The sequence below is a fragment of the Hemitrygon akajei genome, chromosome 8, assembly GCF_048418815.1.
Source record: "Hemitrygon akajei chromosome 8, sHemAka1.3, whole genome shotgun sequence".
In the NCBI taxonomy this organism is placed as follows: domain Eukaryota; kingdom Metazoa; phylum Chordata; class Chondrichthyes; order Myliobatiformes; family Dasyatidae; genus Hemitrygon; species Hemitrygon akajei.
The window spans coordinates 162255587-162273043 of record NC_133131.1 but is presented as its reverse complement, the minus strand read 5'-3'; the positions used below and the strand labels follow the sequence as shown (position 1 = coordinate 162273043).

Here is a 17457-nt window from a genome sequence, read left to right as displayed (position 1 = left end):
ACCCCATCCCTAATTTTTATTTTATTTTTTATATATTTTTTTCTGATTGCAGAATCTGATTGCAACTTATAAGATTATTAAGGGATTGGACAAGATAGAGGCAGGAAATATGTTCCAGATGCTGGGAGAGTCCAGTACCAGAGGGCATGGTTTGAGAATAAGGGGTAGGTCATTTAGGACAGAGTTAAGGAAAAACTTTTCTCCCAGAGAGTTGTGGGGGTCTGCAATGCACTGCTTCGGAAGGCAGTGGAGGCCAATTCTCTGGATGCTTTCAAGAAGGAGCTAGATAGGTATCTTATGGATAGGGGAATCAAGGGATATGGGGACAAGGCAGGAACCGGTTATTGATAGTAGATGATCAGCCATGATCTCAGAATGGCGGTGCAGGCTCGAAGGGCCGAATGGTCTACTTCTGCACCTATTGTCTATTGCTTTGAGCCTTCATGATAGAGGATAGAAGTGTATAGGGACTGGACATCCGTGGTGAAAATGAGGTGGTCAGGGCCAGAAATATGAAAGTTATTGAGGGTTAATACTCACTGGAATTTAGAAGATTGAGGGGGGATCTTATTGAAACGTATAAAATTCTAAAGGGATTGGACAGGCTAGATGCAGGAAGATCGTTTCCGATGTTGGGGAAGTCCAGAACGAGGGGTCACAGTTTAAGGATAAAGGGGAAGCCTTTTAGGACCGAGATGAGGAAAAACTTCTTCACACAGAGAGTGGTGAATCTGTGGAATTCTCTGCCATAGGAAATGGTTGAGGCTGGTTCATTGGCTATATTTAAGAGGAAGTTAGATATGGCCCTTGTGGCTAAAGGGATCAGGGGGTATGGAGAGAAAGCAGGTACAGGGTTCTGAGTTGGATGATCGGCCATGATCATACTGAATGGCGGTGCAGGCTCGAAGGGCCGAATGGCCTACTCCTGCATCTATTTTCTATGTTTCTATGTTAATAAATTTCATGACATATGCCAGTGATACTAAATCTAGTTCTGATTCGGAGCATGGGAAGTGTTGCAGATGTAGGTGGGAAGCGATAGAAAATAAAATACTTAATAACGAAAATAAAGAAATAAAGTACTTTCTTATTTCTAGTCTAAGTAACATAAAGGGTGGTGGGTGGAGATATGTCTCTACCAAAGGAGGTGTAAGGCGCTCCTTTCCTCTTCTAGTCTGCAGTTCACCCTTGGGCAAGGTGTAGCACCTGCTTAGCCCCCTCCCCCCGATCAGAGTCACATGACGCCAAGGGGACAGGTGGTGGATGGTTGTATGAGCAGCCGGTGCATATCACAAGTCCTGGTTCTGTGATCACTGACACCAGGCAGACAATCTCTGCAAGAGTACTGATTATGGCTGGGTTCGCCCATCTTGTAAAGACATTGCCCAGAAGAAGGCAATGGCAAAACACTTCTGTAGAAAACTTTGCCAAGAACAATCATGGTCATGATCACCCATGTCATAAACACGGATGATGATGAATTAACCTAAATACTTCAGGAATAATGATATAAAGAATTTATATAAATTAAATTATTAGCCTTTATTGAAAAAAATTCAAAAGGATCTTGATAAATGGATGATGTTACCAATAACATTAATAGGTAGAGTCAATGCTGTAAAAATGAATATATTCCCTAGATTACAATATTTATTCCAAACACTACCAATACAATTACTGCAGAAATTTTTTCAAGAGTTAAATAAATGTGTGAGGAAATTCCTTTGGAAAGGTAAGATGTCAAGAATATCGTTGGAAAAATTGACACGGAAATTTGACCTAGGAGGGTTACAATTACCAAATTTTAAGAATTATTACAAAGCAAATCAACTTAGATTTATTGCATCTTTTTTTGATGAAGATTAGAATAGAATTAGACAAAATAGGAGAAAATATACCAGAAGATTTTATATATAAATGGGAATCTAAATGGATACAGGAAAAGAAAGAATCTCCTATACTAAAACATTTGATTGATTTATGAAATAAGATAAATGTTGATGATGAGATAAAGAAATCTTTATTAGCAAAGAGACCTTTAATTCAAAATAAACTTATCCCTTTTACAATGGATAATCAACTTTTATATAACTGGTTTCACAAAGGGATTAGATATATAGGAGACTGTTTTGAAGGAGGTATATTAATGTCATTTGACCAATTAAAGAATAAATATAAAATATCAAATAACACTCTTTTCTGTTATTTCCAATTAAGGGCTTATTTAAGAGATAAACTGGGTCAAACAATGTTATTGCCGAAACCTAATGAAATAGAAACTTTAATTCATAAAGGAAAAATTAAAAAAATTATTTCTGGTATGTATAATTTGATTCAAAAACAGGCAATTAAACAAGGAATTCATAAGTCAAGACAAAAATGGGAAACTGATTTGAATATTAAAATTGATGAAACAAGTTGGTCAAGATTATGTCTTGACAGTCTGACAAATACAATAAATGTTCGACTAAGATTAGTACAATATAACTTTTTACATCAATTATATATTACACCACAAAAAATAAATAGATTAAACTCAAATTCATCTGATCAATGTTTTCGGTGTAATCAAGAAATTGGTACGTTTTTACACTCTACTTGGTCTTGTTTTAAAATTCAACCTTTTTGGACAAATTTACGAGTTTTACTGGAACAAATTATTGGAATACAACTTCCACATAATCCAACATTATTTTTACTAGGCGATATTGAAGGGATAAAATTGAAATCCAAATTGAATAAATATCAGAAAGAATTCATAAAAATTGCATTGGCAGTAGCCAAAAAGGCTATTGCAGTTACTTGGAAATCGGATTCATACTTAAGTATAGATCATTGGAAAAATGAAATTTTTAGCTGCATTCCACTTGAAAAAATTACTTATAATTTAAGAGATAAATATGAAATATTTCTAAAAATTTGGTGTCCTTATTTACAAAAAATAGGATTAAATATATAGGTGCTCCGAAGATAAAATTATTGGTTATCTGGGGAAAGAAATAAATATACATATTAAAGCTATTATGAACTCCATGGAGCATGTGAGGATCTTCCGATATCCAGGCATTCTTTCTTTCTTTCTTTTTTCTTCTCTTTTTTTTCTATAGGGATATGTTAGGGGGAGGGGTTAAGGGGAGGGGGGGAAGGGTTGATAATTTTTTTTCTTTCTGTAACCTATTTGAAAATTCAATTAAAAAAAATTTTAAAAATAAAAATACTTCAGGAAGACTGTTGCATGATTTTCTAAACTCAGCGGAAGAGGAGAGACAATCATTCTGGACAGGGCTCTGACCAAGTGGGTGGGTGAAGCTGTAGGAAGATGGATGAGACATGTATTCATCCAAAGAACGTGTAACCAAACATTGGGCTTTCAACTTGAGGGAATAGTGAAGTCATATGACATGGAGAAGATTCAGCCGTACGTCTTCTAAAGCAGCACCTTCCACATCACCACAATTTTTTTTTAAACTGGGATTCAGTGCTGAGGAGGTCCTTCTGGCCCTTTGAGCCACACCGTCCACCAACCCCCGATGTAATCCTCGCCTAATCACAGGACAATTTACAATGACTAATTAACCTACCAATAGGTACATCTTTGGACTGTGGGAGGAAACTGGAGCACCTAGAGGAAACCCATGTGGTCATGGGGAGAGCATCAAAAACTCCCTGCAGGCATCAGCAAAATATATTGAGGACTTCTCTGGTGCTGCCAGTGGAGTCTGAAATTTATCTTTGTCACTGTGTGTGTTTCCTCTGGGAACTCTGGTTTCCTCCCATGCAAGAGGTTAATGTTAGCATGTAGTTAATTTGCCAGTACCAGCTGTCCATTGGGAACAGGTGAGCAGTAGAACCTCGGCATGTTGATGTAGGATAGAAAAATGGGATTAACGTAAATGAGTGGTTCATGGTCAGCACAGACCTGAGTTATAAGGAAGGGTTGAAAAGGTTTGCCCTCTATTCCCTGGACTGTAGGAGATTGAGAGAATATTTGATAGAGGTACACAAAATTATGAGGGGTATAGATAGGGTAAATGCAAGCAGGCTTTTTTCACTGAGGCTGGGTAAGACAATAACTAGAGGTCATAGGTTAAGGGTGAAGGGTGAAGTATTTAAGGGGAACCTGAGGGGGAACATCTTCTCTCAGAAGGTGGTGAGAGTGTGAAATAGCTGCCAGCAGAAGTGGTGAACGCAGGTTCAATATCAACATTTAAGAAAAATTTGGATTAGTGGGAGGTGATGTGGAGTGCTATCGTCCAGGTGCAGGTAGATGGGATGAGGCAGAATGATAGTTTGGCATGGACTAGATGGGCTGAAGGGCCTGTTTCTGTGCTCTAGGACTCTGTGATTCTATGTTGCATTTTTGTGCTGTCTCCCTTTTACTTAGGACATACTCTTTTCTTGTTACCACCATTGGAGAGGATGTACAGGAGCCTGAAGACCCAAACTCAACATTTCAGAAACAGCTTCCTTTCCTCTGCCATTAGATTTCTGAATGGTCCATTAATCCATTAATTACTTGCTACTCATTTATTTTGCACTATAGTAATTTTATATCTTTGCACTATACTGCTGTCACAAAAACAACAAATTTCACATCATGAATCAGTGATAAAAGATCTAATTCTGAATCTGACTATGAACATATCATTCACACATTGAATCTCCAGTGTCCTGCTATTAGAGAATTTTTTTGGGGTTAGCACATATAGCAAATTACTTCAGCCACCAATCTTCAGATCTGAATATGGACTATAGATTAAATCTAAAATGCAGCTCTGGACAATAGGTTTCTAAGAACCCTGAACCACAATTAACCGGAAGACCAGACAATGCTGATTTAAATTCATGATTTGGGTGTCTTTTGGGTGTCTGTAGTGTGGGTGCAAAGAGAGGTGTGAAGGTTGTGTGTAGTTCAAAGGAAGCATTGTGGATGCATTGTAAATATGGAATTGTCCTTTGATCTTTAGCATATAAAATGTTGTGTAATGTTGGGTCAAGCAGGCTTCTTCCTTCGAAAGGGTCTCCACACAATGCCTGCTTGTGTCTCACTTTGTCCAAGAAAGAGACTGTTTCATATCTACCAGTACTCCTCTCTGGTAACACTGTGACAACACCTGCTACAGGCCGAATGTTCCAATCAATGTTACGTTGTTACAGTGCAAACACACCCCTCACGTTTCCAGCAAAGAGCACACACTTACATGCGAAGGTAACTTCACCATGGACGGTCCCAAGCCCAGATGCGAACAGAGGAGAGTTGGGCACGGTGTTAGCAACCCCATCTCATAAAACCCAGAGCAGAAACACCAACAGAAGCTCCAAAGGATCTTTACCTAGAAGCTGTACGTTGGGCTAAAGTTGGGGACAACTTGAAAGACTGACCCAGGACAGAGGACTCTGGAAAACTTCTGTCAGTGGTCTATGCCTCAGTAAGGGTGATGGGCTTAAAAAGAAAATGAAGATGCAAAGATGGATATACGGCAGACAATTATTTCCTATTTAGTTTTTTAGTGGTGCACTTCAATGTACAAGCAATTTCTGCATTACAGCTCTACGGGTAGCAGGAATACACCCTTAGAGAATTTACACATTTCTATTCATAAATATGAGACATGGAGTAAAATTCACTCTCACAGAACTTGTGTGGTAAGAAATTACACAACTAGCTGCAAAATCCATTTTTATTCCACTGCCGTTTTCTGACACACGCGCAAATGATGCACACAGATATTTGCGATACAGACCATTTCCAGGAATGTAAACCCACGTCGTATTGTGGAGGGCATCTGTATTCCTAGAAATCTGTCTCTGGATTTCGACGGACCGTGCATAAACAGTCAAGACTGAATTAAAATCAGAATTATGTTACAGCATTCAGGTTTCCGAGCTGTTACTGCTGCCCTGTTTAGGAATCAGTGGTTTAAACTGGAACAAGCTGGTACAGAATGAACACGTGGTACTTACGGTTTTCGAGGTAGCACCGGAGCTGGTAATGGGAGCAAGAGGCTTGAGCGGTGCCATGGCTGCGAGCGGGACGGAAAACCGCTGGCCTGAGTCCGGTGGAGATGAGTAGGAACGAGCTCGGGCATCCAGGCGTTCGGGCTCCTGTTTATATGATTCCAGGGGAAAGGCAGGCTTGGTTGATTGTATCGGCGTGGAGGGGGTAGAGAGTCCCGAGGCTGGGTGGAGGAGAAGGACAATTGGTTACTCTGACAGCACCTCCCAAACCTTCTACGTCTACTGTGAGACTGAGGACAAATCACATCTACAAGCAAAGGGTTACAGTCGACGTATCTTCCAATTACAATTAATCACATCAGAATCAGAATCAGGTTTATTCGATGCAGCAAAGGCTAAAGGTCCAAACTGAGTATTGAAAGCATGAACTCCAGAACTAGCTCAGCCTCCAGCCAAATCTGTTCCAGGATATTTAGAACACTGGCATCCTGATAAAATAGAAAACTGTCCATTATGTCCTGTACACAAAAAAGCAGGATAAATCCAATTTGCCAGTTACCGCCGTATCAGTTAGCGTAAAGGTAATGAAAGGTGTCATTAGGTGCTATCGAGCAGCACAAGCTCATTGATATCACACAAGAGGCCGCAGACACTCATATCTTGATCAGCAAAGACAGTGTCTGTAGGAGGGAATTGTCGCCATCTCACCAATTCCTGATGTGGCCTTTCAAGCTGAAATGTGAATAATTCCTCTTCTCCCACGGATGCTGCTCTACTAGGTGCATGGAAGGAAAAGCTCGGAGGGTTACAGGCCGAACACAGGCAACTGGGAGTAGCAGGGAGGATGCTGTGGTCAGTGTGGATCAGGAGGGCCGAAGGGCCTGTTCCTGTGCTGTATTACCCTATGACTCTAAAATCAGGTCAAAAGTTAGCTACCCCGCACTGATTGTACCTCCTGATGCTCCAAAGACTTCCCCCATCCACAATGCACAAGTCAAGCATATGAAAGAAAAGACAAAGATTAGAGATTAGCTTTATTTGTCACATGTACATCAAAACATTCAAACGTACAGTGAAACATGTCGCTTGCATCAATGACCAACACAGTGTCAATATGTGATGGGGGCAGCCCACAAGTATCTCCACACTTGCAGTGCCAACATAGCATGCCCACAACTCACTAAAGCTGATTTGTATATCTGTGGAAGGTGGGTGGAAACCAGAGCACCCGGAGGAATCTCATACAATCACGGGGAAAAGGTACGAACATCAGGGGTAAGATTGAACCTGCCACTGCCACTGTAGTATGTTACTGTCCCTTCAATTTTGCTAAATCCTCGAACAGTCAATCCAATCCAACATCATTGTGCAAGTTTCTTTTTCCACAAAAAAGACCATGAGTACAAGATGGCGGCTCATCATCAACATCTCAACTGGCTGCACAGTCGGTAGAGTTGTTGCTTCACAGCTCCAGACACCCAGGTTCAACCATGCCTTCAGATGCCTTCCAGGTCATGCCTGTGGCCGTGTGGATGTGCCCTGTGAATTCTGGTTTCTCAAAGTCAGGCAGGTTGGTAGGTTTAAAGAGTTGATATTTCAGGCCGAGGCCCTTCATCAGGACCTGATGTGTTCTCTTTATTCCTTTCCATAGATGCTGCCTGACCTGCCGAGTCTCTCTAGCATTTTGCATGTGTTGCTTTGGTTTCCAGCGAAGCTTATGCTTACAAGTTAGCAGGTTAATGGGCCACTGTACATTGTCCCAGGTGTGTGGGTGACTGGCAAAATTTGGAGGCAGTTGATGGGAGTGTGGAGGAGAGAGGTTGCAGAGAAAATTGGCAGTGAATTGGTTTTGATCTGTGAGCTGACATAAACCTGATGGGCTGAAATGAGGAGAAGAATGAGGTAGTGGGTGGGGGGGGGAGGAATCTCATTGAAACAGATCGAATATTGAAAGGCCTCGCAACAGTGGATGTGGAGAGAATATATCCAGTAGTGGTAGACTCTAGCACTGGGTTGGGGGGGGAGAAAACCACCCTCACAATGAAGGGATATCCTTTTAGAACAAAGCTGAACAGGAATTTCTTTAGCCAGAGGGTGGTGAATCTATGGAATTCATTGCTACAGCCAGCTGCAGAAGCCAAGTGATTTGGTATATTTAGAGAGGAGGTTGATAAGAGTTTTGATTAGTAAGGGAGAAGGCAAGAGAATGGGGTTGAGTGGGATAATAAATCAGCCAATACTGAATAATGGAGCAGACTTGATGGGTTGAATAGCCTAATTCTGCTCCTATGTCTTATGAGGCAATAAATGCCGGTCAGTATTACCCAGACCCAAACAATGTCAAAGTTCAAAGTGAATTTATTATCCAAGTACATATTGGTCATCGTTTACAACCCTGAGATTTTTTTTCTTGGGGGCTAACTCAATAAATCCATAATAGAATAACAACTTTAATAGAATCAACGGAAGACCGTACCAACTTGGGTGTTCAGCCAGTGTGCAAAATACAACAGACTGTGCAAATACAAAAATAAAGAAATAATGATAATAATAATAAATAAATAAGCAATAAATATCAAGAACATGAGATGAAGAGTCCTTCAAAGTGAGTCCATTACTTGAGGGCACATTTCAATGATTGGCAACTGAAATTAAGTAAAGTTGTCCACTTAAGTTCAAGACAGATTTTCAAAGTCAGCAAGTAACTTTTAGCTTTGAATAAAGGGCTTTATACAGTTCTGTAAGGTTTACTTCCCTGTTGGGAACATAAGATAACCTCCTGCTCAAAATTTTATTTCAATGATCATGATAACCATGTTTATCATTCATTAATGTGTTACTACAATAATGATGAGCTTACGTTGACAAATTTCTGAGGGCAACTGTAACCCTGAGTGAAGAAAGTTTTCAATGGAATGAAAAAGCTAATTGGGACATTGAATTAACACTGTTGAATGAACCAAGGCTTGAAAGAATTGGCAGGAAGGCTGTGAAAAGAACATCGCACAAAGAAAGACAAGAAGTCTGTAGTAAATCGCACATAAGATTATTGTTCCAGGAAGAACCACTTTCCGAACAGATGACTAACGGTTGTTCTTGTGAATGCAGCTGAAATGGTGCTCTGTGCCTGTAATGCTGCTACAAGCAGGTTTTCACAGCACCTATGCATAGATGTATTTGTGCATATGACAATGACAATAAATTCATTCGACTTTGCGGAAGTAACAACAATGCTTTTCTTCACTTTATAAATGATAAAAAATCAACAAAAAACAATTTTTAAACTAGTTAAACAGTGCCATAATCAAGTGTCTCAACCTTGCAGAATGTTCAAAGTAAATTTATTATCCAAGTACATATACGTCGCCATATACAACCCTGAGATTTTTTTTCTTGGGGGCTAACTCAATAAATCCATAATAGAATAATAACCTTAATAGAATCAATGAAAGACTACCAACTTGGGTGTTCAACCAATTTATTTATATATTTACACATTCATTTTATGTTTTTAGTTACCACACCATTTGATGCACACTATTCGTTTGTGGGAGGCACTGGTCAGTGATCTCACAGTGGTGATATCTCAGATAATGATCAGTTGGCATACAGGAAGGAGAAAAAGAGATTAGTGATGTGGTGTCGTAACAATAACCTTCCCTGCAGAGTCAGCAGAATTAGAGAGCTGATCATGACTTCAGGAAATGGAGGGGGAGGGGGAGCTTCAACAATGCTGAGGTCAAGAAAGGGTTGAGAGCTTCAGCATCCTCAGAGTGAACATTGCCAATAGCCTGTCCTGGTCCGACCACCTAGATGCCACAGCCTAGAAAGCTCACCAGTGCCTCTACTTCCACATGGGGCTAGAGAGATTTGGCAAGTCCACTATCTCTCTCACCAATTTTTATTGGAGCAGCATAGGAAGCACCCTAGCTGGATGCATTGCAGCTTGGTATGGCAACTGCTCTGCATGGGACCACATGAAACTGCAGAGTTGTAGACACAACTCAGCACATCATGGAAACCAGCCTCTATCCATGAACTCTGTCTATACTTCTTGCTACCTCAGGAAACACCATAAGACCATAACACAATGAGCAGAATTAGGCCATTCTTCCCATCATTTCATCATGGCTGACTTGTTATCCTTTCAACCCCATTCTTCTACCTTGTGCCCATAACCTTTGATGCCCTAAGCTATTAAACCCATCAATCTCTGATTTAAATATATTCAATGACTTGGCCTCCATAGCTGTCTGTGGCAATGAATTCCACAGATTCACCACCCTCTGGCTAAAGGAATTCCTCCTCATCTCTCCTCCAAAGGGTTATCCTTCTATTCTGATACTATACCCTATAGTTCTAAACTCACCCACTACATCCTCTCCACATCCATTCTATCTACACCTTTCAATACTGTATTCAATAGGTTTCAATGCAATCCCACTCATTCTTCTAAACTCTTGCAAGTATAGGCCCAGAGCCATCAAACACTCCATATATGTGAACCCTTTCATTCCTGGAATAATTCTCGTGAACCTCCTCTGGACCCTCTCCAATACCAACACATCTTTTCTTAGATCAGGGACACAAAATGGCTCACAATACTCCATGTTAGGTCTGACCAACATCTTATAAAGCCTCTGCATTATTTCCTTGCTCTTATATTCTAGTCTTCTCGAAACTAATGCTAACATTACATTTGCCTACCTTAACACTGACTGTACCTGCAAGTTAAACTTCAGAGAATCCTGCACAAGGACTCCCAAGTCTCTTTACACCTCTGATTTTTAAATCCACCATTTAGAAAATAATCTACTCCTTCACTCCTTCTACCAAAAACTAAGACCATACACTTTCCCACACCATATTCCATCTTCAACTTCTTTGCCCATTCTCCCAATCTGTCTAACCTCTTCTGCAGACCCTCTGCTTCCTCAACACTACCTGCCCCTCCACCTATCTTTGCATTGTCTGCAATACCAGCCCCTGCAGAACACCACTAGTCACAGGCAGCAAATTAGAAAAAAGGCTCTCTTATTCCCACTCTTTTTCTCCTGCTAGTCAGCCCACCTTCTATCCATGCTAGCATCTTTCCTGTACTACTGTGGGCTCTTACCTCGTTAAACAGCCAGCATACTCAAAGGCCTCACTCACCCTGGATATTCTCTCTTCCCCCTCACCTCTCATTAGGCAGAAGATGGAAAAGCCTGAAAGTATGTACGACCAGGTTCAAGGACAGCTTCTACCCCTCTATTATAAGACCACTGAATGTTTCCCTAGTGCGATAAGGTGTTCTCTTGACCTCACAATCTACCCTGTTGTGATTGTGCACCTTATTATCTGTCTCACTACACTTCCTCAACAGTGCTGCTCTCCAGTGTTCGCTCCTGGGAAGACAAGCTGGATTGCCTTCGCCTACAGCTTACTCCACACAAGATGAGGAACTGCTGTGCGGTTGTTCTTGCAGAAACGTGACTCCAAGGAAACATCCCATGTATCATCAATCTACAAGTCATGCCACTCAGGAACTTGTGCTAATATTATTTTGTGACTATATGCGCTATTATAACTCTATGTGCTGTGTGTGATTGGATGTGCTGTCTTTTGCACCTTGGCCCTGGAGGAATGCTGTTTCATTTAGTTGTATACGTGTGTATGGTTGATGACAATAAACTTGAACTTGAGCTTATATTGGAAGATTTTTTTAACTGTATCTCGGTACATACAGCTTGACAAACATAAACCAAATTACACATCTGGATGGAGATAAATTCTGAAGTCAACTTGACTTTGAATATTTGTGTTAGCTAAAGAAATAATTAAACTTGAACCAGACTTCTAAGCTCATTTGTTCACAACTGAAGTATGATAAATGATTGCCAGTCTTCTAGAAATAAACACGATAAAGTCTGCAGATGCTGAAAGAGGGAGGAAATGTTCAGGTGAGGAGAAGGGAAGGGGTAAGAAGGGGGCCAGGATGGGGAATGGAAAAAAGAGAGAAGGGGGAGAAGGAAGAAAGTTAAAGAATCTATGTTCATGCCATCAGGTAATACATACTGAGCCTTTTGATTCATGTCAATTTTTTCTGATTATGTTTTTTATTAAGCATCTTGGGACAATTTCTAGGCATTAAAAGAGCTACATAAAGGCATGTAATCGTTTAGTTAAACTTCAAATCGAAACCCCCATTGTGCAAAACTACCCTACTGCAAACTGGCAACTGATTTTCATGACCCAGGTGCCAGTGACATTGCTGTATCTGTAATAATTAACTACTTACTGCAAATAGTTGCTCCAGCAGTAAATCATTGGCCAAAGTAGTTAAATACACATTTCAATGTCAAAAATAAACTATCTATAATCAGAAATATGCCATTATGCAACATCAGTCTTCATTTCTATGCACCTATCACTCACAAAAAGTACTCCAGAGTGTGTATGAGAAGCAAACATACAGTAAGGAGATACTGCAAGAATTGACCACAAATCTGGATGAAGGATAGGTTAGAAGGAGTGTTCTAAAGGGAGAACAGGTTTAGAGAAGTGGACAGATTTAGGAAGTGAATTCCAGACCTTAGGAACTCTGAAGCTGAATGTACGGGAATCAATAATTCAAATCAAGGGGACAGCACGTGTAATTCAGCTGCAGGATCAGAGTCACAGAGGGATTTGAAAACGTGCAGGAAAATTTTAAACACAACACACAAAGAGCTGGAAGAAATAAGTGAATCAGGCAGCATCTATGGAAGTAAAATGAGCAGCTGACATTTTGGGTCCATTCCCTCAATCTAGACGGGCTTTATAAACTTGGCTTGACTTGCACCTCCCAAATCAAATTCTCTAATTTCCCAAAATGACAGTTTTAAAGATTAAAGATTAGCTTTATTTGTTACATGTACATCAAAGCATATAGTGAAATGTGCTGCTTGCAGCATTGACCAACACACAACCTGAGCTGTGTCTGAAGCAAGTGCTGCCATGCTTCCAGTGCCAAAATAACATGTCTTTTACTAACACTACGGTACGTCTCTGGAATGTGGGAGGAAACCAGAACACCCAGAGGAAACCCACACAGTCATAAAGAGAACATTCAGTACAAACCCCTTATAGACAGTGGTGGGAATTGAACCCTGAACTTACAGCTTGTTCTGTAAAGCAACTGCGCTAATTGCTACACTACCATGCTGCTCTTTTATGACTTTAAGACACATGCTTCATGTGGGAAAGTTCAAAGCTAGGATCCTCACTTAGAAAGTTACAACCCTAAAACAAATCTTTTAAGGTCTGACCATTCACCATTAGCTAACAGGGTTTTTAACATTTTATAAAAGGAGTTTAATATTTAGCTATTGGGTGTAAAGTTGAATTGGAAGTCCTCATGTTACAAAGATGAAGAAACCATATTGTGCCAATGGCAATCAGAATAAAGGAAACAAAATTGTTTTCTTACTAGTAGATTTTCTGGCAAACATCTTCAGTACTCCTGGACTAGAGGTTCACGACAGAAGCTGGATTTACAGTACAGTGGAGTTACTTTGGTTATATAAGCCATTTGAGTGATCATGTGAGTGGTTTTTTTTCAAACGGCTGCAATCTAAATATTGGCTTGCCAAACAAACCTGTTATCTTATAATGCTAGCTAAAATAAAACAATGCTCTTTCAGAATGTATTAGAAGCTCGTGTCTGCATTGTCAAAAATAAAATCCATATGTTATTATCTGATGAATTAACTGGAAACTCCACTAAAAGCAAGGCTTGAAATTTGTTTAGTGGCTTTCAATAGGAAATGCATCCGCATGGAATTAGTTGCTGAGCCAACACCGGGAGATGGGTCAATAAGGAAACAGATTTCACAAAACACGAATCATTTTCAGGATGAAGACAGTGCTGGTCAGGGCAAAGTTTGCTACTACCAGTAGTTGCTCAGAGCTACTTGTCGAACCACTGGTTAAAGTGGTTTCTCACCTAAATAAAATTGAAAGAGTGCAGAGAAAATCTACAAGGACTTGAGGACCTGAGTTATAGGGAAGGTTTGAAAAGGGGAGAACTTTATTCCCTGGAACATAGGAGAATGAGGAAATTATGAGGGGTATAGATAGGGTAAACGCAAGCAGGCTTTTTCCTCTGGGTTTGGGTGAGACTAGAACTAGATGTTATGGGTTAAGGGTGAAAGGTGAAATGTTTAAGGGGAAATATGAGGGGGAACTTTTGTCACTCAGAGGGCAGTGAAAATGTGGAATGAACTGCCTGTGGAAGTGGTGGATGTGGGTTTGAGATTTCAACATTTAAGGGAAATCTGGGTAAGTACATGGTTGGGAGATATATGGAGGGATGTGGTCCAGGCGCAGGTTGATGGGACTAGGCAGAATAATAGTTTGCCATAGACTAATTGAGCCATAGGGCCTGTTTCTGTGCTGTAGTGCTCTAAAACTCTATGATTTATGATAGGGAACTTGAGTACTTTGATAGTGATATGGAAACCAAACTTTCAGCCCACCGATTTTCACCCACCTATTCCCAAAATTCAAAATGGATTTCAGATTTATCACCTGGTTGACAGACTTGAGTGGAGCACCAACACAGAGGCCGTGTACAAGAAGGGCCAGAGTAGCCTCTACTTCCTGAGGAGACTGAGGTCCTTAGGGGTATGCAGGCCTCTCCTTCACATGTTCTATCTAAGACTAAGACAACTGTGCTGCTCCAAAGAAATCTACATAAGGTCATTCCTACCCTCAGCCAGTAGGCTCTATAATGAGTCAACCTATAGCCGGGGAAGTGATCATCCCCTCCTGTTAGACTGCTTGAGGTAATTTAATTTTCATTCTTTCTTACTTCTAATATTTGTGTATTTGTATATCTGTGCACTTGTAATGCTACTGTGGCAGTGTAATCTCCTTTGGGATCAATAAAGTAACTATCTACCTAATTGAAACATACAGGGAAATGTCACGTTTCCGTTAAAATCCAACACACCTAAGGGTGTGCTGGGGCAGCCTGCACGAGCTGGCACCTCATAACTCCCTCACACCTCTACCTTTGGTCTTTGCCCTTCAGGCTTCTACCTCCAGTCTGAACCTATCTTCTATCTCCGGGCTCACTGTTTTTTGATTTTCGGCTTTACCCTCCAGACTTCACTGATGACTGGATATCGACCCCAGGATTTGCTGATTACGGGTTTTAGCTTCAGGCCTCGACTTCCGCACTTGTAAGGAACTTGTTTGATCTTCAGTTCTTGACTTCCATGGACTTCAACAGGGATTATTTCTCCAAAATATTTTGCAGCAGCGGCCAATGGCTTTCCCAGAACATCTTTTTCCTCAACCACTCCTTCAAAACCCTTTACAATTTGAACAGCGATTCTCTATCCTATCTAATGTTTTCCAATTTGTGTATGAACCTGAAGTAAGTAAAAAAAGAGTAGCAACAGGGGCTAGAAAACAGAAAATTCTAAAGATTCACAGCAGGTCAGACAGCTATTTATAAGGAGAGAAACAAGTTTCAGGTCAATGATCTTACATCACGGCAACAGGACTTCATTTTAAATAAATAGCCAAGTTATATGTGGGAAAATTAATGGGGATTTTGGATCCATTGTAGGAAAGTTTTTTTGTTAAAATTTGATTGAAGCAAGATTCATTTTAATCAGTTTATTTAACCTCAGTTTTAATCAATAACGTACGTTAAAGTCCTCCAAGAGGTCCACAACCTTGTTATGGTTTGGAGGACTGCATGCCTCAATGACCTGGAGGGCTATGTATGCTGGAGTCAGCACAACATCATAGTATGAGGGGTCAGTACTGTCCTGTATTGTTCTATGTTCTATATACAATTCTCTTACTTGAAAGAAATCTACAGTGCTTATTATGTACGACAGGCGTGGTCCAGAAAAGGTAGCGATTTGTAAGTGATGCAGCCAGCAACAATGTTGTGAAACAGGCACAATGGAGAAACTTCAGCAAACTTAAAATTCTCCAGGGAAAACCTCTTTTTTCTCCCCACTAGCCAGCTCCTAAAAAGCACTCAAGCTGAACAAATGAGATTTATGGAGAGGAGGCAGTATGAACTGGTTTGTAAATTTATTGCTCCCTCTACAGTGAGAGGAATGGAAATGGAACCTAACTTCCAATGAATAAATCTAATCAAATAAAAATCCCTGCTGAGCCTTTTGATGTTCCAGCTGCTGGCCTCTGTTGTCATTCTGATCCTCAGACTTCTTCAGGCAAAAATGCTCCATCAAAGCAAGTTCGATTTGATTTGAAAATACCATATTACTTATTTATTAGGTTAGAGAGAGGGAGTGCAGAATAAACTCTTCTGGCCCTTCCAGCAGTGCTGCCCAGCAACCCCCAACAACCTCAAATTAACTTTAACCTAACCATGGGACAATTTACAATGACCGATTAACCTATCCAACATGTCTTTGGACTGTGGGAGGAAACCAGAGCACCCTGAGAAAACCTACACACCCCACAAAGAGGATGTACAGAGACTCCAGAATTGAATTCTGAAATCCGATGTTCCAAGCACTAACTGCTATGCTACTGTGGCGCTCCACTATCCTTCATACAATGGCACTGAAAATAGAATTAGATAAAGTAGCAAAGTTAGAGGGTGCAGGGGAGGTGTAAATAAAAGGAACATAAACAACATTTTCTACTTTTGTTTCAGATTTTCATCAGCTGCAGTTTAAAATATGCTTTAATTATTAGCATAGATACTGCCGTTATCCGTTTTTGAAGAAATAGCCCAACATGGAAACACAAATGCACAAAAATGGAAAATCCTACAAAACGTAGTGCACACGGCCCAGTCCATGACAGGACAAGCACTCCACACCATTTTAGCATACCCACAAGGAGCTCCACCATAAGAAAGCAGTCAAGTCCATCATCAAGGAACCACCCCCCCCCCACCCCCACTGCCAGCAAACCAGCCTGGCCATGATCTCTTCTCGCTATTACCATTAGGCAGGAGGTACAGGAGCCTTAAATCCCACACCACCAGGTTCACAAGCAGTTATACCCTTCAACTATCAGGCTCCTGAACCAGAGTGGACAAATCCACTCACCTCAACATTGAACTGATTCCGCAACCTATGGACTCACTTCTAAAAACTCTACAACTCATGTTCTCAATATTATTTATTTACTGATTATTACAAGATCACAAGACAAAGGAGCAGAAGTAGGCCATTTGGCCCATCGAGTCTGCTCCACCACTCCACCATGAGCTAAACTATTCTCCCATCTAGTTCCAATTTCTGGCATTTTCCCCATATCCCTTGATACCCTGACTAATTAGATACCTATCAATCTCCTCCTTAACCACCCTCAATGATCGGGCCTCCACAGTTGTATGTGGCAATGAATTCCATAAATCCATGACCCTCTGGCTAAAAAAATTTCTCCTCATCGGTTTTAAATAAGTACCCTCTAATTTTAAGACTGTGGCCTCTTGTCCTGGACTCACCCACCAAGGGAAACAGCCTTTCCACATCT

The 17457-nt window shown here is 40.6% G+C and overlaps 1 protein-coding gene across 8 annotated transcripts in view; it reads right to left on the bottom strand.

The window, feature by feature from the left end:
* Positions 1 to 17457, bottom strand: part of prkag2a (protein kinase, AMP-activated, gamma 2 non-catalytic subunit a) — a 515738-nt gene that overhangs the window by 168117 nt on the left and 330164 nt on the right. For 7 of the 8 annotated variants that reach the window (XM_073054948.1, XM_073054946.1, XM_073054947.1 and 4 more), the window contains one exon: positions 5965 to 6179. In XM_073054948.1, the coding sequence (XP_072911049.1) occupies positions 5965 to 6179 (215 nt within the window). Of the gene's footprint in view, positions 1 to 5964; positions 6180 to 13408; positions 13483 to 17457 lie in introns of those variants that run through there. The other variant, XM_073054952.1, reaches the window with a different exon arrangement.